The sequence below is a fragment of the Labrus bergylta genome, chromosome 21 (genome assembly GCF_963930695.1).
Source record: "Labrus bergylta chromosome 21, fLabBer1.1, whole genome shotgun sequence".
Taxonomy (NCBI): domain Eukaryota; kingdom Metazoa; phylum Chordata; class Actinopteri; order Labriformes; family Labridae; genus Labrus; species Labrus bergylta.
The window spans coordinates 18,010,139-18,036,372 of record NC_089215.1 but is presented as its reverse complement, the minus strand read 5'-3'; the positions used below and the strand labels follow the sequence as shown (position 1 = coordinate 18,036,372).

At 41.5% G+C, this 26,234-nt stretch overlaps 2 protein-coding genes across 4 annotated transcripts in view; both read right to left on the bottom strand.

Annotated features, from left to right (window-relative positions):
• Nucleotides 1-226: 226 nt before the first annotated feature.
• On the bottom strand, nucleotides 227-22,651 carry rfng (RFNG O-fucosylpeptide 3-beta-N-acetylglucosaminyltransferase). 2 transcript variants are annotated; one of them, XM_020651285.3, is made up of 10 exons: nucleotides 22,285-22,651; nucleotides 20,272-20,838; nucleotides 6,637-6,685; nucleotides 5,262-5,364; nucleotides 5,018-5,171; nucleotides 4,816-4,901; nucleotides 3,979-4,144; nucleotides 3,675-3,760; nucleotides 2,678-2,783; nucleotides 227-1,308 (listed from the first exon to the last, which is right to left on the bottom strand). In XM_020651285.3, the coding sequence occupies exons 2-9, from the start codon at nucleotides 20,776-20,778 to the stop codon at nucleotides 2,708-2,710; spliced, it is 1,227 nt and encodes a 408-aa protein (XP_020506941.1). In that variant the 5' UTR covers nucleotides 20,779-20,838; nucleotides 22,285-22,651; the 3' UTR covers nucleotides 227-1,308; nucleotides 2,678-2,707. The 2 variants fall into 2 exon arrangements, with proteins under 2 accessions (XP_020506941.1, XP_020506940.1); XM_020651284.3 differs by having other exon boundaries at nucleotides 227-2,783.
• A 923-nt stretch (nucleotides 22,652-23,574) lies between these two features.
• Nucleotides 23,575-26,234, bottom strand: part of LOC109996948 (V-type proton ATPase 116 kDa subunit a 1) — a 28,828-nt gene continuing 26,168 nt past the window's right edge. For both annotated transcript variants that reach the window (XM_020651290.2, XM_020651291.2), the window contains exon 22: nucleotides 23,575-25,015. In XM_020651290.2, coding sequence (XP_020506946.1) covers nucleotides 24,922-25,015 — 94 coding nt within the window. In that variant the 3' untranslated portion in view covers nucleotides 23,575-24,921. The remainder of the gene's footprint in view (nucleotides 25,016-26,234) is intronic.

Below are 26,234 nucleotides of genomic sequence, written 5' to 3'. Positions count from 1 at the left end.
AGTGAGCTCAGCATCCTGTCTAACGGGGTCTGATTGATTGTACACAGACAGCTCCCAGGAGGTTTGGTGAAACAAGTTTCTATAAATCTGTAAGACACGTCATCCCACTTTTACATGATGTCATTCTCTTTGCATGAATATAATGCTGCCAAAGTAATGTTTTGTTGACAGTGTTTCCTGTTTGAATCCCCCGTGTGGAACATGTCAACAATAAAACAGTCAAATGTTCAAGGACGCAGAAAAAGTTTATTCTTATAAAACAACAGAATAATACATCAGTGGTTGATGATTTGCAAAAAAAACCAAAAAAAAAAACATGTCACTCAGTCTCCTCCACTGGCCTGCAGTGGGACAGACTCAGGGGTTTGGATTCTCGTCTGGTGTGGGACAGGGACAGAAGTTTAACTCAAATACTTTACAGACAGAAATACTGATGCTGGTGGAAACAGAATAAAAAGTTTATTAGAGCCAAAATAAGAACTATCCTCATTTTTAAACAATAAAATATATAAGAGCTTTTTTATTTTTTATGGAAGACATGAATATCCCAAAAAAAACAGAATAAAGAAAATGTTGTTTTGATGTATTCGGCTCCAACAAAGTCATCACCTCTCCACAGAGCAGCTCTGCTTTAAAAAGTCGGGTACGTAGAGCTCAAACTAAAACCTACACAAAGAAAGAAGACCTGACGACCTTTTATCATATTTACACCAGCACAGTAACAAACAGGAATCGAGCAAAGTAGTGCAAAACCAGACAGATGAGCCTGTAAAAAACAAGGTAAAAGAAGGAGAAGGTCTTCATCTCAAAATGTGAAGGCATCCGAAAAATGACAACAGACTAAAATAAACTCTCAACGGAGGATTTCTTTCAATCTCTTCTGTGATCATTTTGTAATAAATTCATCTGAATGAGAGTTCTTTTAAAGGATAGTTCAGTTTTTCTTGGAGTGGGGTTGTATAAGATACATTAAGGTTATTACCCACAGGGGATAGAGAAACCTGATGAAGTACCGGCACGGTAACAAAACTGCTCGTTTATTTTTGTTTGTATTTGTCGTCTCTTTCTTTCTTTAGATCAATTTGGGGCCTTTATTTGAGAGACAGGACAGTGGATAGAGTCAAAAAATAGGGAGAGAGAGATAGTCAGACTCGAACCCGGGCCGCCAACCTGTGAGGACTCCAGCCTCTGCACATGGAGCCCATGCACAACAGCTCGGCTACCGGCGCCCCGATGTGTTGTCTTTTTCAAAGCTGCCGACCCGAACAGCTGATCAGTGCGCTGCCAGCGGAGGAACAAAGTTGCTCTCTGAAGGTAAAGTAAAGCACAAACATTTTTCTAAAGACAGATTACACTGACTCATCAGTTTAGGGTTGGTTTTTCTTAGAATTAGCTAAATTACTCGGTAAGATTTGCCCCATCTCTATCTCCTGTGGCTAATACACTTAATGTTGACATGAACTCAAACCAACCCCATTTCAAAAAACTATCCCTTTAAAAAGTTCTCCTTTTATTGTATCATGAGAAAATAACTGAACTCTTAAGTTGTAAAATGACCTTTGAAACAGTGAGAGTCATTGGTTTAAGGCTGACAGGGAAATAAAGACATCTTCACGACACACTCTTTATCAGAGTATGTTTAAGTAATACTGCTCGGGCCCTTCATTTAAGCATAAGCAGGAAGTGGTTCTCTACTCAGTGGAAGAGGCAGGTGTTGAATTTCACAACCAGTACTCATTGAATAAAAGTTTATGATTGTAAAGGCAGGGTCTCTAAAGGCAGCCCCCTGTGTTTGATAAGAAGAGGACAGCTTCAGACATTACATGTCCTGCCTGTGACGGCAGACGAGTCCATTTAGCTCCTCTGCAGGTTTTTGGTGTTTATAATTAGTGAATAACTCTTTTGTCTTTCAGGAACATGCCTACCTCCATTACATCATGCAAGCACATTTCGCTACTCAAACGGTCAAGTTAAAAATGTCCAGAATTCAGCTTGTAAAACACTCAGTCAAGGGTGAAAGAGAGAGAGAGCAGTGTCAGAATTGCACAAAAACATTGCCAACATATTTGTGCAATTTAGAAATTGGAAGGAGTTTGGTCATTTCTTGGTAAATGTGGCAAATACTGGGCGCCCGGGGCTTCTATTGCCGTTGCTGTGTTAACAAAACGGGTATCGATGTCATTTGATTTTTACTTGAATCTTATCAGAGTTTACAAATCCCCATCCAGAACAGCCTCAAAACTCTCGCTACACATGTTGAACTCTCGGATGTCAATGTGGAGTGAACAGAAAAGCTGCAAGAATCAAAGTGTAACCGAAGAAAACAAGAAGGTTGACATGACCACTTTCTCCCAATTAAGCTCATCATGGCGAGAGACTGAACATAATACAACACATGTAATAATACTTCATGTCATCACAGAGTCTGTGACCAACACAGAGACTGTTGTGTTTCTGTGTTCTTAATGTTAATGATCAACTCTGAGTAGAAACGGTGTCATCAGCGTTCACCCCTCAAGCTGAGAAAAGTCTTTCTTTGGCTCTAATAATTATTGACATGATGCGTTTGATCCATTCGTCTCGTATCTCTCGCTCACACTTGCTCAGAGCGTCCATGAAGCTTGAGGTGAAACTGATTTGGATAGTCTATGAGAGAGACAGAGAGGTTTTGAAGTACCGGTGCTGCAGGGTAAGAACACAGAGGCTTTCAGTGTTTGTGGCGAGCTTTGAGCTTTGGACACCAGTCAGTGTCTGCATACAGGAGGCAGTGGACTGTCTTAAACCTGCAGGAGAGGGGGAAATGACGGTTAGGGTCATATTCAATTAAAGCACTGAAAGTGTAAACCTTCACTAAATCTGTTTAGAGAAAAAAAAAAAAATCAACAACTGATCAAACTGCGAGGTGTGTTTAAATGATGTGTCTTAGTACTTGCTAGTCCCTTGCTAGTGAGCACCAGAATTACAAGTCAGTAAATGGTTATTGATGTTGGCCCTCAATGCTGGTTTAATGTCTCTAAGCTGTAATACAGCCCTCCCGCCACTAGTCCGGGCTGCAGCTCCGTTTAATAGGCCTCTTCTCCCCGCTATACTGCGTGGCTGTATCGTTCGTTCCATTTGATCTCCGAAATCAGACATTCAGGAACTTCAGGAACACCCCTTGAAGTCAGATCTCCGCCTCGGAAGCTTGAAGCAACTTCAGTAGTCGGTGTTGAATTCCAACATGGCTGCTCCGTGCATCAACAATAAAGTTTAAGCTGTATTGGATTTTGTTTATTAACAACTGAGAACTTGCACGATACTATTGATGTGATTGATTTAATTACACAAAAACAAGACTATGTGTAGACATGTAGTCATGTTACGTTTGGACACAAACTATCCAACGGTGAATGCACGATATCCACCGTCGAGCCAACAGAAATATGATTTTTGAGACCTTCGTAGGAGGAGAATGATTCTCCTGTCTTGTTGGATATCAACAATCACCAAGGATCAGAACTAACATATGAATATCACAGGACCATGTGAGGGTGCTGAGAAGGCTGCTAAGGCCTCGTAAAGACCTTTATTAAAGACATTTATACATTATGCACTCACAATCAGATCCCTGTCTGCGAGTCAAAAGGGGATATTGTTTATTACATGCCACACAAAAGAGCGGTGAAGAAGCTTACCTCGTGGGGTCCTCGTAAAGCGTAAAACCTCCAACTATGCTGACCACATTTCTCCTGTTCTCAAAACCTCCGTAGCTCAGAGTCACCTGTTACACAGAAACACAAAATACACCCAGCAGATGATGAGACAATCGTTCTTATAATAGTGACATACAGTATGGAAGTATCGAGTCTTTAAATGGTCATAAATATGAACATGAGAATTTCTTCCACAGCCGCATTTCTCGGAATATGTCGACTTTTCCTGCTTTCTCGCGATCATTAGTGTTAAACACTAAAGTACTGTCCACGCACACACACTCACCTGGTCCAGCACGGTGTCCGTTGGCAGCTTCTGTAGGTTCTCCAGGTGAGAGTGGAACAGGTGTGTGTGTGTCAGCGTCACCTCCAGCAGCGCTTCGATGATGTAGCCGATGGTGCAGTCGTCCGGTAGCCGAATCTTCTCCGCTGTGCTGATGAAATTCCCCAAACTGAAACCAGAGGGCGCACTTCTGAGTGTTTTTAGACTTTGTCAAAGCAGTAACTTCTAATCTCACCTCTCCTTCTGTTCCAGTATAAATTAATGAAGAGCACTTTTAGAGTTTTTTGTAAACATAACTGTCTGAATCAAACCTATTAAGGATTTTAAAGTGTTTTATTTACATGATGGACAAATTAAAAACACATTTCAACACCAACAGATCTCTTTACTGAGCATTACAAAATCACAACCTGAGCCAGAGGTGCAGCATTATGACCACTTTGTTTTGTGTGATTCCCTTTGACCATCATCTGGGACAGATTATTGTTTTATATTCGGTCCGCCAGTTTTTGTTGAAACGTTTAAGAAATAAGAGAATGGGTTAGGCAGAGGGGGCTGCCATTTCTCTGGCAGCTCAAAATAAATACAAACTACAACAGCTGTTCTCATTACTTTGATTATTTGTGTCTCAGCTGACTACAACAAGTCCAGGCACATTCTCTGACGGTTACCTAAAAACATTCTTCTTATTCTTTAGATACTCGAGAGCTTACGAAGAGGATTCTCATTCTGATCATAGTCATGGAAAGAAAATGTTTTTCTAACATTATAAACAGGGTGAGTACCCTGGACTCAGAGGGTACAACAGTTTGGATCACACCAGGGGAGTCTGTGACCTACCTGGCCCATGGGCTCATTTTCAGTGCCAACCCTCTGCTGATACAGAAACCTGCTCCACCTGTGGCAAACCAGAACTTGACAGACACCTGAGAAAAGACAGAAAAAACAGAAAAGCGAGCCAGCCATGAGAGGTGAATTCAATATAAACCAGAGGATGTATTTGGTGTATTTGTCAGAGGAGCCAGAAACAACGTTGACTTACCGATCCGTCACTCTTGACCCTCTCTGCAGCCTCGATAGGATGATCCAGACTGGGCCGGCCCAGGTACACGTCCTGGCTGTGGTGGTAGGTGGAGAGCAGGCGCAGCAGGCTGGGCAGGACCACGTAGTTATCATCATCAACGTGACAGAACCACCTGCAACACAAACACAGACATCTCCATTAGTAACTGCTGAACTGGTTGATTTCATGCGTTTAGACCGGGTTCAGATCTTTGTTCACTCACTTCTTCTGCGACTCGATGAACTTGTCGTACTCCACGGACATCTTGCAGCACAGAGCCTGTCGGGTGTGAGCTGCTGAGCAGTTAGTGTTGATGATGTTAGCTCCTGGAAAAAAAGAGAGAAAAGCAGAGTTTAGCTCAGTCATGCTGTAAACAGACAGACTGTTCTAAAATCAATATTCCCTGGAGATGAGAGATTCCAACTCCCTTTGACTCATTTCACTGTGTCAACATACAAGCAGAGCAAACATGAGCTAATGCAAGAAATATTATTATGTAATTTTAAAAATATTATAGTGGCCTCCCTTGACTACAAAGTTTTAACCAAGTGGGAAACCACCAGTGTTAAAATAAATGAAGCATGATTCCCCGCCAGCTTCGACGTCATCTTTTGTTATTGTTTTGATAGAGATCACCTTGGCGGCAGAATTTACAACTCACTGCAGTTCCTTGAGTGTCCACTTGAGGCTGGCTACGAAGCCATGAATTCCCATATTAAGATATCAATTCTTACAGCAGAAAAAAATAAAATGATTGGTTAAATCTGTACAGGGAGTACAGACTGAGATGATAAATCAGGTGGACACGTTGCAGCTGGTTGCCAAGGGGCTTTAGGTCTGCATAAACTTCATTGTCTGCCTGTTAATAGATGAATTGAAGGTTAGGTTGTGTTAGCATTTTCAATACAGCCTTCCCACAATACAGGAACGAAAACATCCTTCTTTTTACATGATGGTGCAATCAAAACCTGACTCCTCGGCTCGGCTGCAGCAGCTAGAGAGCTTAGTGAGGTGGAGGAAAACTGAGCAAGTAGCAACCAGATGTCTACAACAACTGGACACCCCATCCTCTCTTTTAAACAACAGTTTTCATTTAGTATATTCCTTTAATTTGTTTTGATTCAGTATTTTAATGAATTTAAACACATGTGCGCTGAGGAATGGATAACCAAAATGGTTTTAGAGGCTTAGAAGAAGTTTGAAAGAATTCATGTTTTCTGTGCCAGAGATTATCATCTCTAACTGCTACAGCTGACCCGACCCTGATGCTGTGACCACAGGCTGCGATAAAGACAGTCTGACCCAGGACCGGGCAATTAATCCAGTTTCAATTTCAATGACAATTTTGGCTTCCCATGATCATAAAAAAAGATAATCTAGATTAAACAATTACTTTGCCAATAAATTTATATAATGCAGATGTTGGAAAATCAATGAGCAGTCATGTTTAATAATCGTGACCTCAATATCAATCTGACCTTAAACACTGTGAGAGTATATGTGCATATATAACGGAGGCGGTGTCCCCACCCATTAAGTTACTAAAGACAAAACAAAAGAGGAAACATCTGAAGAATCACTCTGGTCCCGCTCCTTACCCGTTCTCTTCTGCAGCTCTTTGTCCTCACCGTCAGTGAATATGAAGGTCTGAAACAAAAAAAACACACAAAAGTGTTTGTTCAGCAAAGATACAAACACGTGTGCCCTCATACTGCGACACCATGAAGGGCTCCATTGTTTACACTCGTGATTGAGGACATGTGTGTTTATTGTGAGAGGTTATGCAAAAGTGCGGTTAAATAGAACATCGATGGTATCCTCTTTTAACCTTTTTTGATTCTGCAGTGGAGTAACATCTAGAGTTCAAACCAAGTCGAACTGAGTTTTCAGCCTCAAAGACTAAATATGGGGACTCTCTTTTATGAAGTTATATCTTTGGGTGATATTTTCCTTTATTGGATAGGACCGCCCAAAAAGAGAGAGAGGAAATGTTGAGAGAGTGAGGGATGATATGCAGAAAATGGATTTGAACCCACGGGTCACTTCGGTGAGGGGTGTGGGTCATAACCGCTAGGCCATCCGGCGCCCCTGACCTGCGCTTTTCTCTGCTAAATCAAATCAGATTTTCTTGTTTTTTCTTCTTCCACCAGCTCAAATATAAAAACCTTTTTAAGAGCATGATACGTTGAAATGAACGCTTTGGATGGTTTAGAAATGATGTTTATAACATGTTTTTTCCAGCAGAGTTTGCTCTGATAATTTAAAATACTCCCTGCTAGAGTGGGCGATGAATTGAAAATTCCTTTTCATTTATAGAACACAAATTCATAAATTCCCAGAGTAAAACATGGAATGATGTTGAAATTCAGATATGCTGAAAAAATGATTTGACTCATGGTTCATACCGACTCTCAGCACCGTCTGCTATAATGTTACAACGTATTAAGGCTTAAAAGGTGGCTGTCAGCACTAGAATTGGTATTTATTGATGAAGCTAACTAGCTTGTAGAATAACATTATTACACAGCATTTTAGTACATAGTATGTGGCAGAGGGTTGAGCTGTTCTTTAGTTCTCTGTAATGTTATCAGGCTGTTGTTGAAAAATAAGTCTTATATCTATAACCTAAACAACAGAGGTGGGAAAAATGTATTCATGAAAAAAAAAAAAAAATCGAGATTCTATCAAGATTCTCATCTTCTGAGATTTTAAATAGATTAATAACTTCCAAAAAACGTTTTTTTTGTTTTGTTTTGGCCAATCAGTCACTCCCTGCTCAGTGCTCAGGTTAGCTCTTTAACTCAGAAGAATGCCAAATGGAGCAGCAAAAACTCAGCCAGTCTCACAAATGACTGGAGTAGATCCTGAAGTATGTACTCATTCAAAAATAGACTTTGAATCCAGAATCGTTTTGAATCAAATAGATGTAAACATATGTAAAATGAGCAACGTAAAGGTTGATATCATGATACGAATATTAATTAAACGGGGCACTTTGAATTATCTTCTCAGCAGGGAGTAATCATAAAAAAGACGAGTGGCAGAGCGCACGAGCTGCTCCTGCATTACGCTAATCAGCAAACAGACTGAACACCTGAGAGAGGTGACACAGAATGCAGGTTTTCAAAAGGAGCGATATTTCTTTACTTTTATTTGCTCACAAGTTGCCAGAATCAGAGCTACGGGACTTGACGACAGGCACACCGCTGCACTGCGCACGCATCATGACGGTCTTCGGTTCAGTCCACACTTCTTACCAATTTCTCCTGTTTTCACTGATGTAAAACAAAAGTTTGACTAATAATAACAAAGCTTCTTGTGGAGTGAGCCACGAAGAGCAGCTCGTGCAAATAAAAAACAATCATCTCCGCCATGCGTAACGACCGTCTCCTCACATCCAGACTAAAGTCGGTTGCGGATACCGGCGTTGAGCCTGACGCATCTCCCGACTAGTTTTACACGCACTCACGCACGCACGCACGCGCGCACGCACGCGCGTCATCAAACACCATGGTAACAACCAACCGAGGCTATATAAGGGCCGCACACCGTTCAACTTTCCCCTTTTGCAATTGAACTTTGACGAGAGTTGACCTTTTTGCAAGACCTTGCTGGAAAGCTAACTATTTAAAAGCGCTGCATCAATATCTTCTACAAGTACACTTCTTCTAAAACAACAGGAAAGAAAAGAACTTCTTGGACTCAGTGGGACACCTATCGGGGTCACCGAAGAGCTCGGAGATCGCCTTCAGCGGACCGGTGATGGACAAGGAGCACCTGTCCGCCCAACACTTGTCTGACAGCGGTGGAGGTATGTCAAATGTGACCTTTTTTTTTTTTTACCATTGACATTTCACTGATTAATTTATTAATCTCCATAAACGCTCTAACATTTTATCAGTCAAACCTTTTTTTTTTAAATGTGAGATTTAAAGTCGAGAGCTCTCGTGATGTTATTAGGCCTCAATGAAAAAACTAATGTTTGGTGAACTTTGATTTTCTCACTGTTTTTCCTGTGTAAAAAAACGTTTTGATCGCTGTAATGTCTGAATACTTAGCGCGCCAATTGTGGCATTAATTAGGAAGTGTCGGGGTGATTTGAAATACTGTTATTTTTGTTTAAGAGCAACAATTTTGTTAAGAAATTAAATATAAATTATCTGAAAAAGATGGCGACCAGGCCAAATTTCGTAAAATGCTAAATATATTATTTTGTTTTGCACCATGGAGACCGTCGTTAGCGAGATCCATGACGTCAGAACGTCAGTAACTAGGCACGTTGTTATCTGAGGATTGGACATTCGGTACATTTGTTTTGATGTGGAGATAATATTGAATTATCTTGTGCTTTTATTTTCAAGCTGTTCTCATTACATCAAATTACGATCATGGGTTTTATACTCATTTAGGCCTACTATATTTGAGTTCAATGTCATAATTCATGCTTTCAATTGCGTTTTTTATTAAATCAAATTTGATACAGTGGCCTATCATCATACGCAATTTTGATACAAAAATATTTGCTAACTCAGGCAAACCAGCTACCCTTAAAATAGTCCCTTCTATATAATACCGAGCTCTGCGCTGGTTGGAGATTCTTCTAAGTAGACTTTACTTTGACTATTTTTAGAAAATCCTAGAATTGTAACATTTGTCAGTGTTATGTTTGTTTATCCATCATGTATGTAAATACACCAGTAAAACAGGACTAATCTATAAAAGGCTTTAAAAAAAATGACCAAATTGTAAATTTCTAGTTTATAACCTGGGTCTTCTGACGTATATGTATATATATGTGTGTATATATATATATATATATATATACACACACATACACACACACACATCAACATCCTTGTATGTATGTTTTTTCCAGCAGAAAAAAAGTATGACTTTCATCAAGTGTTGCATGAACGCAGCTTAAAAAAATCATCAAAGTAGAGCGTCGCAATATTTTGTATTACTGTTAAAGGGCCTAAGGTTTGTGGCTGGTTTGGGATTGTTTAGGCTGCAATCTTAGTCAGTATACAGACAAATGCAGTGCTAACTTTACACAGATGTTGTTATTTAATCAGAGGTTGTTACATTTTGAAATCAGGTATACTGATGCTTTATTTTTGTCTCCCTCAGTGGTACGTCCTGTAGCAGACGGCCTCCCCGAGATGATCAGCATCAGGATCGTGGAGGACGATGATTCTGAGGTAGAGGTAGGTATACCAGAGGACACTCCCCCAGTGTCCTCTGGTGATGGAGAGGAAGTCATCTGGGTCTTGGATGACGAGGAGGAGGAGGAGGACCAGGTAGAGGTAGGTATACCAGTGGACATTTGTTCAGTGTCCTCTGGTGATGAGGAGGAAGTAATCTGGATTTCGGATGACATGGAAGCAGAGGAAGAGGTAGGTAGACCAGGGAACATTCCTCCAGTGTCCTCTGAGGATGAAGATGAGGATGAGGTGAGCGAAGAGGAGCAGGAAGAGGAGAACGAAGAGGAGAGTGAAGAGGAGACCGAGGACGAGGACGACTCTTCAGACTCGCTCAGTGAGGATTCTGGGTATGAATCCATGTATGACTCTGAAGAGGACCTCGAGGATGAAGATGAAGAGGAGGACAACAGATCTCTCTCCCCTTTGGACCAGCAGTTACCGGAGGATTTCTACCAGAGATGGCAGCAGGTGTCTCCTCCTGTTCCTGATGCTCCTCCTCAGCTGCTGACTGTCCGACATTCACAGGAAGAAGATCCTACCTCACCTTCAAGATCAGAAGATAGTGCTCCCTCAACCTCAGGCCTCAGCTCCTCCACCAAGAGGAGCAGGGAGGAGATCCTCACAGAGCAGGTAAGTGGGAAGAGGCCCAGGTGTGACTGTGAGGAATGCTACGAGGAGAGTGCTCCCTCAACCTCAGGCCTCAGCTCCTCCACCAAGAGGAGCAGGGAGGAGAGCTACATGGACTCCACTCCATCCACCTTAGGCTCCTACAGAAGAAGAGGATTCTGGGAGTATCCCTCTGTGGTTGATGACAGCGATTCTGCTTTGGATGACAACCCTGATTCCTCCTCTGCAGTAGAAGAGGAAGCCAGACCAGGGGACATTCCTCCAGTGTCCTCTGAGGATGAAGATGAGGATGACGTGATCGAAGAGGAGAGCGAAGAGGAGTGCTATGAGGGGTATGGAGAGGAGAGTGAAGAGGAGAGCGAGGACGAGAGGGAACAGGCGACCGAGGACGAGGGCGAGGAGGACTTCTCAGGCTGGTTCAGGGAGGATTCTGGGTATGAATCCATGTATGACTCTGAAGAGGACCTCGAGGATGAAGATGAAGAGGAGGACAACAGATCTCTCTCCCTTTTGGACCAGCAGTTACCGGAGGATTTCTACCAGAGATGGCAGCAGGTGTCTCCTCCTGTTCCTGATGCTCCTCCTCAGCTGCTGACTGTCCGACATTCACAGGAAGAAGATCCTACCTCACCTTCAAGATCAGAAGATAGTGCTCCCTCAACCTCAGGCCTCAGCTCCTCCACCAAGAGGAGCAGGGAGGAGATCCTCACAGAGCAGGTAAGTGGGAAGAGGCCCAGGTGTGACTGTGAGGAATGCTACGAGGAGAGTGCTCCCTCAACCTCAGGCCTCAGCTCCTCCACCAAGAGGAGCAGGGAGGAGAGCTACATGGACTCCACTCCATCCACCTTAGGCTCCTACAGAAGAAGAGGATTCTGGGAGTATCCCTCTGTGGTTGATGACAGCGATTCTGCTTTGGATGACAACCCTGATTCCTCCTCTGCAGTAGAAGAGGAAGCCAGACCAGGGGACATTCCTCCAGTGTCCTCTGAGGATGAAGATGAGGATGACGTGATCGAAGAGGAGAGCGAAGAGGAGTGCTATGAGGGGTATGGAGAGGAGAGTGAAGAGGAGAGCGAGGACGAGAGGGAACAGGCGACCGAGGACGAGGGCGAGGAGGACTTCTCAGGCTGGTTCAGGGAGGATTCTGGGTATGAATCCATGTATGACTCTGAAGAGGACCTCGAGGATGAAGATGAAGAGGAGGACAACAGATCTCTCTCCCTTTTGGACCAGCAGTTACCGGAGGATTTCTACCAGAGATGGCAGCAGGTGTCTCCTCCTGTTCCTGATGCTCCTCCTCAGCTGCTGACTCTCCGACATCCACAGGAAGAAGATCCTACCTCACCTTCAAGATCAGAAGATAGTGCTCCCTCAACCTCAGGCCTCAGCTCCTCCACCAAGAGGAGCAGGGAGGAGATCCTCACAGAGCAGGTAAGTAGTAAGAGGCCCAGGTGTGACTGTGAGGAATGCTACGAGGAGAGTGCTCCCTCAACCTCAGGCCTCAGCTCCTCCACCAAGAGGAGCAGGGAGGAGAGCTACATGGACTCCACTCCATCCACCTTAGGCTCCTACAGAAGAAGAGGATTCTGGGAGTATCCCTCTGTGGTTGATGACAGCGATTCTGCTTTGGATGACAACCCTGATTCCTCCTCTGCAGTAGAAGAGGAAGCCAGACCAGGGGACATTCCTCCAGTGTCCTCTGAGGATGAAGATGAGGATGACGTGATCGAAGAGGAGAGCGAAGAGGAGTGCTATGAGGGGTATGGAGAGGAGAGTGAAGAGGAGAGCGAGGACGAGAGGGAACAGGCGACCGAGGATGAGGGCGAGGAGGACTTCTCAGGCTGGTTCAGGGAGGATTCTGGGTATGAATCCATGTATGACTCTGAAGAGGACCTCGAGGATGAAGATGAAGAGGAGGACAACAGATCTCTCTCCCTTTTGGACCAGCAGTTACCGGAGGATTTCTACCAGAGATGGCAGCAGGTGTCTCCTCCTGTTCCTGATGCTCCTCCTCAGCTGCTGACTCTCCGACATCCACAGGAAGAAGATCCTACCTCACCTTCAAGATCAGAAGATAGTGCTCCCTCAACCTCAGGCCTCAGCTCCTCCACCAAGAGGAGCAGGGAGGAGATCCTCACAGAGCAGGTAAGTAGTAAGAGGCCCAGGTGTGACTGTGAGGAATGCTACGAGGAGAGTGCTCCCTCAACCTCAGGCCTCAGCTCCTCCACCAAGAGGAGCAGGGAGGAGAGCTACATGGACTCCGCTCCATCCACCTCATGTTCCTACAGTAGAAGAGGATTCTGGGAGTATCCCCCTGTGGATTTGGATGACAGCCCTGATTCCTCCAGGAAGTGAAAACTGGAATCTTTGTGTCTGGCAGGACTTTTCAAAGCCCCAAAAACCTTTCCAAATGTCTGGCAAGTACTGTACAAGCATTAGGCACGTTTTTTGATAGTTTAAATCAACTTCTGGAATAGTGCAGACTCACAGATAGTTACTCTTTCTTTCTTACTTTGTTGTTGTGTATTTGTCTATATATACGGTCCAGGTGGCTATACCAGACAAAGGTAAGGTAATATTTAATAGCAATAGTTTCTAAAAGACGACTGATAATTCCATGCACAGGTAATTAAACACTGTTTATTGTCCTCACTGTGTTGCACGTAACCATGTTTTATAAATTAGGTGTAGGGTGACTAGCAGACAGAGGTAAGTTTATACTGTCTAACATTAGGAATCTAATGTTCATATCCACTTTTCTTTTTAAATAAAAAACTAATTTTGTCTTTAGCCACTTAGTTATACTGTTGTTTGTTTGCTTCTCAGATGTACCAACCCCCCCCACAAGACGAGACGATGGAGAAGGCCAAGACTCGACACCCAAGATTTCCATGGCAACAGAAGACGTGTTTACTCCAGAGCAGATGTGAAGGATGGATGACTACAGGACCAGCTGGAGAGCGATGGGCACCTTGCTGTCACACAGCAAAGTAAGTGCTGATAAACTTAAGATGACTTTACATATGTGAATTATTTTTATTATAGGTAAAGATATCATGCAAAGGTTGTAATACTATGTCCACACTAACACATGTCTTATGAATATTTTTCACAGGGCAGGACTCCTCTGTGTTTCCAGTGTTCCTGCATGGGGCATCTATGAATGGACAACCAATCATTCCTCCAGAAGCCTCAGAGACCCACAAGCGCCTCCTCGTCTGCCCCACCAACCCAAACCCCTCAACACCACCCTCTTCACTTTTTCCATTTTTAAAATCTTAAATAAAAAATATTTGTGTGCCATAAATTATCTTGTTTGTTTTAAGTTCATAGTTGACATTTTAATTATAAACTAAGTGAATGTACAGTAAATATTACATGTATTATCTTATCTTACTTATATCTAACTGTAAATTTTTTAAACCAGGGTTCATTAAGCAATTTTCAGACTCTGAAAATACTAAACAAGTTAAATAATCTTAACATAAACAGTTCTATATCACAGAGTCAAAAGGTGACTATAAAATTACTATAGGGCATTCTCTGGCCTTAAAATTATTTCTAGATTATACTTAATTGGAAAAAGGAAAACTAATAAATGCATTTGTGAGGAAGCATGGAGGAATTCTGTGGATGTCAGAGAGAGATAAGCTCAACTCAAGGAGTCCCATTAAATATGTTCAGAAGTTACAGTTCAGCACTGAGTTTCATGAGGTATAAAGTGTCAAGCTGCATGCACTAATAAAACAAAACACTGGCAAATGCACAGATAGAGACAGTATAGTAAATGAGTCCCTACCCTCTTTTCAGTATAGTGTGTTCCAGGCTATTTTTCTTTTGTAATACTTGGATGAAGTTATCATCAAAAAATAGATGCATTCTCAAGAGGAAAGACTGTTTTCCATTTACATGTTTTTAACACGCTTCAGGGTGTTTAATCTGAATTTAGGATTTTGTTTTTAACTGAACTTGTCAGTATTTGGGTGGTTTAAATCAGTTTGGTTTCATGCATGTCAATAGCTCTTGGCAATCTGGTGTCATATGCCATATTGGTGCACATAGAGACTGTTTCCTAGGACTGTGGAAATGACAAAAATATCCAACTGAAAATATTGAAATATTATTTGTGCATAATGAAATCTGTTTGGATGCCGTAAGTGTAATTTGAATTTTGAAATCTTATTTTATGGAAGTAATTATTGACATGATGTCAAGGAGTTTGTCTTTGTTTAAACAGCCTACATAAAAATACGGATCTTGAATGAAGAAATCATTTTAACATGGTACATTTTCAATGGTTTAAATGTACATGTACAGAAACATTAATATTGTGAAATAATGAATTTGCACCGCATAGATTAAAACCTGACCTGAACCCAGGATGAGAATGAATTGAGACCTTTACAAAATATTAACAACACAGTTGTTTTAGAAATACTCAACTATTTATTTTTGTATTATTGACATACTGATTGCAGACAGTGTAGTCCCTTAGTATTTTCTCACTAACAATCTCCCTTTGCCCTTTAATCTTTCCCACCCTGTACTGACTTTGTAAATGTTGCCTCTTTATGACAGAGGATGTACAGAAGAGATTGTTCTTTAACAATAGATTAAGTGATCTCTTACCGTCCTGTGGAAAGGAACTGAATGTCTACACTTAAGTGTGCTGTAATAAATGAGTTTGTGTATTGATTGAAAACAAAATGTGTCATTGTCTCCATTAATGAGAACTTGTGTCATACCTGCTCATCAACAGAGATTTCTGCACTGCAGGCCTGATGGTTGTCAGCTTCAATTTAAAGCTCCTGTGATTAGCTGCTGACTAGTCATGAAACAGACTGAATTATTGCTGATGCCTATTATTAACAGGAATAATAATAGTAGAATAATCACATTGCCTTTTAGTATGTTAGTATGTTTTTTTAAACATATTGTGGAAAAAAAAGTTAATTATGTGAAACAAATTGGCATGTAAAGGGTTACTTTTTAGATTTCATAATGACCACAATTAAAACATTTAATAAAAACAAAATTTAAAAAAACAACCCCTTAAACAATGTCCTTCTGAGAACCTTCGCAGAACCACATTGATGGCCAACCTAGCGTACATGATGAATATAAAAAAGATCTTTTTCCGTTCCAGTTTTAATGTCCTCTACATCTGCTGCCATACATCTATGAGAAATGCCATATCAGTCAGGTTCTACCAAAGAGTACACTGACAGAGTCTAGCTGTCTCTGACCTTTCAGTCTGTCATGCTGTGCAGAAGGCACAGACGGACATGCACAGCGTCCTCAGCGCCCTGCAGACACACTTTAACCTTCACACACCATATAATGACACAGTCAAAGAGTACGTTTAACTCGACTAATAGACTAACAGCAGTCTGTCTCTTTATAAGAGGACACCTCTGACTGCTGCAGGGGAAGAGCTACACCCACACACTTACACTAAATACTGGCTGGTTTAAGCAGCTTTTTATTTTACAGGCCTGCCCTCAAATGGCTCCAGGTGTAAAAACATTAAATGGGCAGCTCAAGTTGACAGCTAACACAGAACAGACCCACAGTGGAGCTCTCTCGACAGCTGACCTGGACTCAGAGCTGAGCTGAGCTGCTGGTACTGGGAGCACAAGCTGAACTGGAGCTCCTCCATCCTCTCTCACCGGGACATTTCTAAGTGAAGTAGGGCGGCGTGTTTCTGCAGTTAAACCTCCGTCTCTCCACACTAAAGGGCTCTTTGTCCTGCAGAAGGACTTACTAATTGCTTAAATAGCTCTCAACACAGAGCCGGTCACAGTGCTCTCTGTGTCGGATACTTAAGACTTTATAGATGGTAGTTAGGACTACTTAAAACCACAGTGTGAAAACTAGCCATGAAAAGTCGACTGAGTTTTAACGACTCCTTTTAAACGGAGTTAATCATTTCGTCAATTTTATTCAATTTCAACTTAAGACTTCTTAAAGATAGTAGCCTTTCACTAGATCAAAAGTATTCGACTACCAATGTAATAATCCCTTTTTCATTTAAAGGAAGAACGTGTGACTTTTTGATCCAGTAGATGTGGCCCTTGAACACCAAAACAAACTGCTGTTTGGCGACACCTCCGCTATTCTTAAGCCTCTGCTCTCCTCCAGCCACACACCTCCAACCCCTCTCCACTCGCGTTCACATGAAGGATTTATCAAATGGAACACACCATAATTAAGCACCATTAAGCACATGCAACGGACAGAATTGTCCATTGTTAGCAGACTTTAGTTAACTCATAGCTTCATATTGCACATAAATTAACACGTAATGATCGTCATCTAAAAACACTGTAAACATGATGTAAACACAGCTCTGACAACAGTAAAGCTAGCAGGACTCGAGCTTCTCGCTCAGTGTAGACAGTCATGACTCAGAGAGACGTTTACAGAGGTTATACTTGATTTCTGCTGAAATTATGTGTAAAATGTAGCAGAGTCTTCCTTCTTCAAGTAAACATAGCACACACTCTATTCCAAGTTCTACATCTTCTGAAGTAGGAGGAGGAGATATTCCTCCTGGTCTGTCAACACTTGTTTTCAAAGTATGGTTTCTGCAAAGGTTGGCCTCACAGCTGCGCGTCATTAGAATAAGCACAGCGATTCAGATTACATGAAGTCAGAGCTCTAAATTCTACACACACTCCACTGTCCCCACAGGTGTTTTCATTTAGTTTATCTGATGAGACGTCTTTTCTGAGCTCTGAGGGCACGCGCAGGCCAGCGCTTGATTGACATCTCTCTGGCCACTCTGAGGGCTCATTTGTGCGCCCTTGGGGAAAGAAGTTGTGGTATTGGAAGTTCGGTGATGGAGTAAATACTTCAGTGTTCGTGCACATTTTCCATTTCAAAACTCCATAGCTTTCCAGAGTCAAGACAGCTCTATACATCTGTGTAGATGATGACTGCAGATGTAAACTAGCTCTAAGCTAACCCTGGTAACATGCATCAAATGGCAACTTATATAATACTGTACGGTCCCTCTACAAAAATAAAACTTGTTTTTCTGTCAACAACCTTACTACAATGCTCTGAAATGTCCCAAAAAGTCTGATTATCTGTGATGGCTTTCATGAATACATGTCTTCAAAAAGAAACGTGAACAGCCAAACAAAACAAATAATTGGCGAACCATCTGAATTTTGTATTTAGGCTTTGCAGTGTGAACGCAACCTTAGGTAATTATGAGACATCGTCTTTTAAACCTATTTGGTCAGTCACCAATGATGGTCTGATGTTGTGAACTGCAGGCGTAGAGACGGTAGCTCTTTTCATACGGCGTTTCTAAAAAAAATTAAAAAAAACTAAGCTCAGCCGCCATTATATTGTGTTTTTGCGTTGGAGAAGCATGGCACAGCGGGAGCTTCACATACACCCTGTAGCGCCTCAGTTACTATCTATGAAGATGGTACAGAGGGGGGGGGATCACGATGACGCCTGTGTGACATTCATATCAATGGCAAAAAGTCAAAAGCATTATTATCACAGCTTGAAACAGCGGTCTGAATAGAGCTAGTTATGTGTAGGAGTGTGTGTTTTCAGTACTTCTTGTCTTAATTTGAATGACATAAACCTCTCAAGTCTTTTTCTGCATGGCTTCAAATGTAAACAATCATACTTTACTTTATAAAATGGGGGAATCAATCTGAATAACAACTATTGCTCTATTTATCTTTTTTTATTTGATTTTTTTTAATGCTTATTTGTACCTGGAAATTATTATTAGCTCTCTTGTTCGCACTCAGTGCAGTACGCCTGTGAGTTCAATTAGAACAAGGTTTACCTGCTCGATCCACTCAAAACGTTAAACCATGAATCACCTTTGTGTTGTGAAAGATCACAGGAAGACGATAGCTGACGAACTGCTAATTATGTTTGGAAGGCGAAAAATCTGACAAACACAAAGTCAGCATAACTCACAATTTGAGGGGCATTATCACAATCATACAGCAGCCTTTACTGAAATGTCTTCAAATTCAAAGTATCAACTATTTCCTTTGAAATTTCCTTTGATATAAAGGCAAATGTTCTCATTATAGCGTCGTGTAGCAGACTCTGTTGCTTCGTCCACTACTTCAGTGTCTTTTGTTTTTACATCACGTCTTACCTCAGGAGACGTGGTTAAAAGCATCCTTTGTAAACATGCCGTCAGGACTATAACAGGATTATTAGGCTAAAGAAAACTGTTTTATTGGCAGGGTTCTGGGGTTCAAACACAAAATAAAATGTGAACTATTAGCGCCAGAGCAAAGGCTACATATGGTGTATCTGTTAAATAATTCCCAAATGACCTCAATAAACAACTTGGTATGATAGAGGGGCTTCTGGCCGAGCAGATAAGGGGCGAAGTCAAGATTTATTTTCTTATAAACGTCCTGTGGTTCCACTTAAAGTCAACAAGGACATGCAGCAGGAATGCGTTTATGCAAGAGACGAGCTCGGAATGTTTTGAGCTGCTGTCAGTATCCAGCTGATAGCATCGCTGACCACAAGTTGTGAATTTATTGGGGGGCGTGGAGCTCATGTACCACACCCAGTGGCAGACGGATTGGGTGGTTTGGGTCTTGGGTAACAAAGGTTTCGGAGCCGATGCATTTCCTAAATCTCATAATTTAAAATGATTTATTTGTCTTGTGTCAAAGTCTGTGTGGTTCAATATTATAGTGTTCCTTGGTTGGAGGTATATTATTCTTAATAAAATCAAAATGACACTATGTGCCAATGATGACAATAACTTATCAGACTGATGTGTTTTTTGTACCAGGCTGTAAACATGTTTATTTGTGCTGTAAAGGCGGCTTTTTTGGCTGCAGTGTGTCTGCAACTTTGAGGGGCTCCTGGAGCCAGCCTCAAGCGGTCTCTTGACGAACTGCAGGATTTTGCACTTCCACGTTGGCTTCATTTCTCAACACCGGAGGTTGCCGATTGGGAATAAGTTATGTCCTTGACGTTCTCCATTTACTACAAGTCAGTCAGTTTGGATAAATGTGTCTGAGCTTGTATAACATTACATCATGAATATGAGTCACGGGTTGTTTTGTATGAAAAAGAAAGACCTGGGCAACAGCAGTGAGCTACACTCTGCCACCACTTAACAAATGGGAGTGAACTGCCCTTTAAGAAGAACTAACTAAAATGTTTACCTCCTCCTGCTCACTGCTGATGTTGTTGTTACTCTACACATACAGTGAAGTAGTCGTGTATCAGGAGGGAGTTACATACTGCATTTACTAATCTAATTATTCTTTTTTAGATGATTATTTGATCTATTAAACTTGAAAACAAGTCAAAGACATCACACACAGATGTTTTTAAAGAAAAGAGAGAAACACAAAATGCCTGAGAAGGTAAAGCTGCAGCTCTACTCACCTGTTCTTGAGCTTGGGAAACCCAGGTCTGAGTCAGCAGCCCCAGTCTGGACTTGTGGTACTTTTTGGTAGTTTTCACCGCGATAAAAATGTCTTTTAACTGCAACGGGTCCTGAGTCCTTGATCGTGAAAGTCCATTAGGCTTTCTTACGAGAAGAGCACCTGTTTTGGGGTCCGTCCCCCTCTTGGGATCGGGTTTTTCCTTCCTGATAACGTCAGTATCGATGGATTCCCCCTGCCCTGCTGAGCTCCTTTTGAGCCCTCTTGTAGAGTCTGTTTCCTCGTCATGATTAGACCCTGCTCGGAGTCCGACATGGTGCAATTGGCCCGTCTGTGAAGGTCTGACTTGAGGCCGGGGATGAGGCAGATCCACCTGGCGTGCAGAGGGCTGGAGGGCGGGGATGAGAAGGAGCAGGAGGCCGCAGAAAGCAAGGGAGAGCAGGAAGCAGAACTTGCTGACACCCACTGAAGCTATGTGCATCCTGACCAGCCGATGGAGCGGCTTCATCAGCCTCCAGGGCTGCAGCCAGCACCACCCTGTCTCATCCTCACACCATTACATGAAATCCTGCAAGAAAACAGAGGAAGATTTCGATGAATTCAACATGGCAGACAGAGCAGAGTGCCGACACAAGCTGCAGTACAGGCCTTTCTGTAAAAGTGGAGAGAGAGGCTCTGGTTGTTAGAAAGGCCATATGGCATGAAGCTCACTGCTGGGGGTCAAACAGTCACTTGAGACAAGAGGGAGTTTCATGCTTCATTTGCTGCTCTTTGATTGCTTCTTCACAACAAAGGCACAGGAACGGCATTCTTCAAGGTACTTTGAAATAAAGTCAATACTGCATGTCCCCCAATGAGCTTCCCTCTGCTTTACACCAGTGCATTGTTTCATGGCAAGGTGCTGCTTGAGCCATAATAACAGACTTATCCTTACCCTTTCCTGTTTTATTTTGTTCTTCTTGAGCCTGCGCCATAAAAGCTTTCATAATAAACCTACCTCAAATGTCTGAATTCATCGCAATAAATATGAAACATCAATGCAAACAAGCACTGCTTACTCACTCAGCATGTCTACATTTCACACTCTTGCCATTTTCATGCAGTCTGATGGAACTCAAGTCAGCTATCAGCTACCCCTCTGAGTCATTGTTGGAGATGTAGTGGTAAAAAGAAAAAGGCTCAATTTATTTGAGATTCACAAGAAACATTTTGCTAATAGCTTTAGCTAAAGGTTAAATGCATATTATTTAGTATCAGTTTCTTTATCACACTAAGTTCATATCATTATTTCAATATAAAGACTTTATTATTTCAGATCCAAATTCCAAATATATATTGCAGATAGAAAAAAATATCACAATGTCCCTTTTCCCCCCCAATATCGTCCAACCCTAGAATAGAAATAGTAAGTAATAGTTTTAGTTCTCTCCCAGAAAACAAAGCACTTTTGTATAAATTCCAAATAAAAAAACATTAAGGGATTAAAAAGGGAAATTAAAAATGATACCAGTGTTTAAATGGCCTCTGAGAGCGAGATTAAAATCCAGGCTGAAGTAAAGCAGACGAGGAGCAGAAAAACAGCAGCCTCCCTGCCTGGTGTTTTTTTTTCTGGTACCAAACCACTGTGCTAATTTAGTCAGAAAATAACTTGCATCAATTTTTTTTGACATGCAGTGTTACTTTCCATTTAATTTTAAACTCGTATAATGGTCTATGAGGCACACTGTTTAATTCGGCTTAGGTGTAATTGACCATGCATTTCTCATTATACTGCTATTCACACGTTTACGTTTGGCCCCTGTTTAAAGGTGTGCAGCATTGTTTTTAAAAGAAGCTGTCACTAAAGTAGAGTTTTGGTTAACAAAGTTATAAAAGTATTTAGAAGTATTTTACTTTTAAAGCAGATGAATCTCTTCTTGTTCTTTGAGAGGCTGAAGTCAAAGTGTGACTCAACAATAAACTCTTAAAATTAAAGATTTCCAGGTGGAGTTTAAAGCTCGGAAAATAAACTTACCATCAACTTTCAGAGGCCACATTTCACTTCGTTCCTCCAGACATGAACCTTTTATGCCACTCGGGAACTGTAAGAAGACATGCAGTTTCCACGAAAACACGTAAATCTAAATAAACAAGAAGTATCGACGGTGTTGAGTTAACTTCGGCTAACCGGTGAACAACTGGCTTTTTGTTCCGACCGGACTCGTTTTCGTCGTTCTTCTCCCGCCGACCGGAGCTACTTATCTCTTTAAATGAGAGTTTCGGTAGTTTCTAAACACACAAATCCGAGAAAGTTACCTTTTACTTCCACCGCGAGCGACCGCTTCAACTAATTTACCAGATAAATATCCCACAAAACACTTTCGATAGTGTTGTCAAGCTAACTCTGTTAGCATCGCGTTTCCGGTCATTTTCTTCAAAATAAAGGCGTGACATAGAAGACTAAAATACGGTAATAATCACGGGAACAAATAAGAAGATGTTTATTTCCTTTATTATGCTTTACATTCATTTTTCATGTTATACCCTTTCCCTCATCCTTTCGACATTTATTCTTTAAATGTCGACTTTTTTATCTCAACATTTCAGGTTTTTTCATCATTTCAACTTTTTTCCCCACTTCATTTTTTACTTTTTTTTCTCAACATTTTGACTTAATGTAAGACATTATATTTCGACCTCACTTCTTACATTCCGACTTTGTTTTTTCGAGTGCTTTATCTAAATTTCGACTTTTTTTCTCGTGGTGTATAGCCTATAATGGTAAGCAAATCTTGCTCCTATCATTATGTATTAGGCTACTTGTGTCTTGCCCTAATCCTCTTTTGTAGTAAAATATATTTTTATGTATCTTTAAAAATGATTTCTCTATAATAACACACACTGTTGTATCTTTAAGAGATTCACAAAATGCAAAAACGTTTGTACCCTTTCGAAATATGAGTATAATTAAATCAAACACCTGCCCAGTGCACCTCTAACTTTTGCTTATAGTCCATGTTCCTTTAAGACTCTTTATCAAAATCCTCAAAAGACTAACAGTACCGAATGAATGATAAATGGTAAATGGACTTGATAACACATTTACACACAGATGGCAGAGGTTTCTATTCAAAGTGACCATCAGAAGATGGATTCATTCATCTATTGATAGCCACATTGATGTACATTTATGTATTAATACTGACTAAACTTACAAGATAATGTACACCTGCAACCTTTGCCTAACAAAATACAAATAAATAAAAAGTTGGTCACAAAAAAAGGTGTAAAGCATGACTGAATGAATAAATAAATGACACAAGAGTATTCCCCTGGGTTGTTTTTATTGATCACGGGCACATCATCTTCCACGTAAACAGTCACTGACTGACATCAGCTGCATGTGTTGTCACAACACTCCAAGAACGATATCAATAACTGAAGTTTCTGCACCTTCGTTCAAATCAAACACCAGTTTCAGAACCTACTTCAAATCAACACCACAGTTACATTTGGATGAGAGGCGGTTGATAATATTGCACATTTTATTTCAAAATGATTCCTCAGATATGTCGATTGATTAGTTTATCAGAAACAAAGGATGTAGTCAACAACTCCTCTCACATTTCTGAAGCAGCTGGAGGTGATTTCACACATTTAGTACCGATCAGTTATCAGCTCTTCAAGTGGTTCACAACAACGATTCACACCGAATGAGCACAGAGGGGTCAAAGGTCACAGCACAGAGGTAAACAAATCGGCATAAGATGACAGGGAGGCTGCGACCGACACGTCTGATATCTGTCAAACAGCTCGGATCTTTGTTTATTATTTCATTGTCAGATCAATACATCCATTTGATCCATAGATTCTACACACTGTCAGATGTTCAGATGACTTCTGTGCAAACACTGTCAGTCGTACTTCTAGTGTGACTTTCAGGTAACATCAAAAAGGTGAAATCATGAGCTTACAACAACACGTTACCACTCAGCACTAACATGGAGAAACACCAAGAGCTTGGAGTGAACACGGGGATTTTCTGTTGACTCTGATTTCACAGGAGAAATGTAAAGCTGCTCTGACAGTTTTTAAATCACAAGCCTGATGAATCTTTAAAGGTTTTTTCCACTGCCACACGGCACCAAGCTGCACAGATAGACAGGATAACTTCACAGGACACGGTTTGTTGATCTGACCACCAGACACAACCGAGGAGACCTGCTTCAGAGCCCCCTCCCCCACCCCCCCCCCCCCAATCTTACACAAGTGTACACTTTTTAATTTGAGGTGCCACCGCATTAAGGTTAAACGCTTTCTGCCTTCCACCCTGATTCATCTCTATGAACTCAGAGCTCGCCAGTCGTATTTAGTGATGGATTTGTTGGAGGGAAAGCTGGCAGAGGAGATGTTAACAAAGCAGTATTCACAGTACAGAGATGGTACTGTGCCGCAGCAATAGAAGCTCCAGTATGAGCACAGCTTGGCACATGTACACTGGAAAAAAAAGAAACCTCTTTACACAGACCACAGTTTAGCTCACACACAATAACAGTTTCACAAATGACCACTAGAGGGTGTCAGAGGGCTGCACTTGGGCTCATGCACACACACAAACACTAACACAGAGTCGGGGGGGGGGGGGGGGGTGGGGGGGGGGGGGGGGGGCTGATCACTCGTCAAAACGTCCCTCCAGGATGCTCTCAAACGAGAAGGGGACGAACTTGAAGCCCTGACCGCAGTAGAACTTGTTCTGGAACTCCACCCTGAAGAAGGACGACAAGCAGGGAGAGATTAGTACAAATAGATCACACAATGAAAATAATATCAGTGTTTACGCTTTATATCAGTCCTATCAGGATGTTGCGTATGTTGAAGTGCATTTCCACAGCATCCCCTCCTCTGCTCTGTGTGTTGGTAAGAGACATGAACGTTCAAAAAAAGGACTCGAGAAAAATCTGTATTAGCCAATCGGTGACTGTGAATGCTCCACCCCCTGCTCTCTCTCTCTCTTTCATTGAATCATAGTGAGTGAATAAAAGATACTGAGATTGTATCATTCTTAAACACGTGGTATCTAAAAGTGTTGAAGTATCCACAATTCCACCAGAAAGTATAAAAGACCTGACACAACCCCCTGTATTCACCTGATATAAAATCCCCAAATGGGCCTTCAAAATAACACCAAGTCATACTATATACAGCTGTTGAACGTATGGCAGTATGCAGAACATACAGCACACTATGTTAGATAGTAATATAGAGCAGGCGGCTTTGAATACAGCCATTGTCTTAGTTTTGGGTACATAATGCTTTAATTATCTGCACTTAACTGAGGATGAGGATGTCATTATATCTGCAGGTATTTGTCATCAACCAAAGAATTGTACTGTTTCGTTAACCTGATGGTGATTACAATTAAAAAATAATTGTCTGAACAGAATTCCAAACATAAACAAAGACATTAAAAAAAAGTCACACTGCAGATTACGGATGTTCACTATAATAAAAGTTGAGTTTGAATGTACGGTATAAAAACTGAACTGTTGCACTTTCATAGATATGAATCTAGTTCTTGTGAGGACTCAAAACCACCCGGGTTGATCAAATCTTTTAGCTGTGTTGTTTTTAAGGCAGGGCACATTCCTTTAAAGCCAGTCAAAGTCAAATCCTCCCACACAACAGTGGAGCTCTCTCAGAGACTCATTGACAGATCAGAACAGTTTGACCTCTTGGAAACTTTGAGCATCAGACCCGTTAGTTCCTGTATATAAGTACTCGCCCCCCTTCACTTGCTCCCTGTAGATTTTAGAATCCATTTTAAAACGCTATTACTTGTTGTTAAGTCACTTTTAAGTCACTTCTTATTTATCATAACTTTTTAATCCCTTACACCCAACAAGGTCACTCGGGTTCTCTGAGCAGTCTCTCCTTGTCGTCCCTCGAGCGCAGCGTCGCTGGAGGAGAGCGGATGAGTTTGTTTTG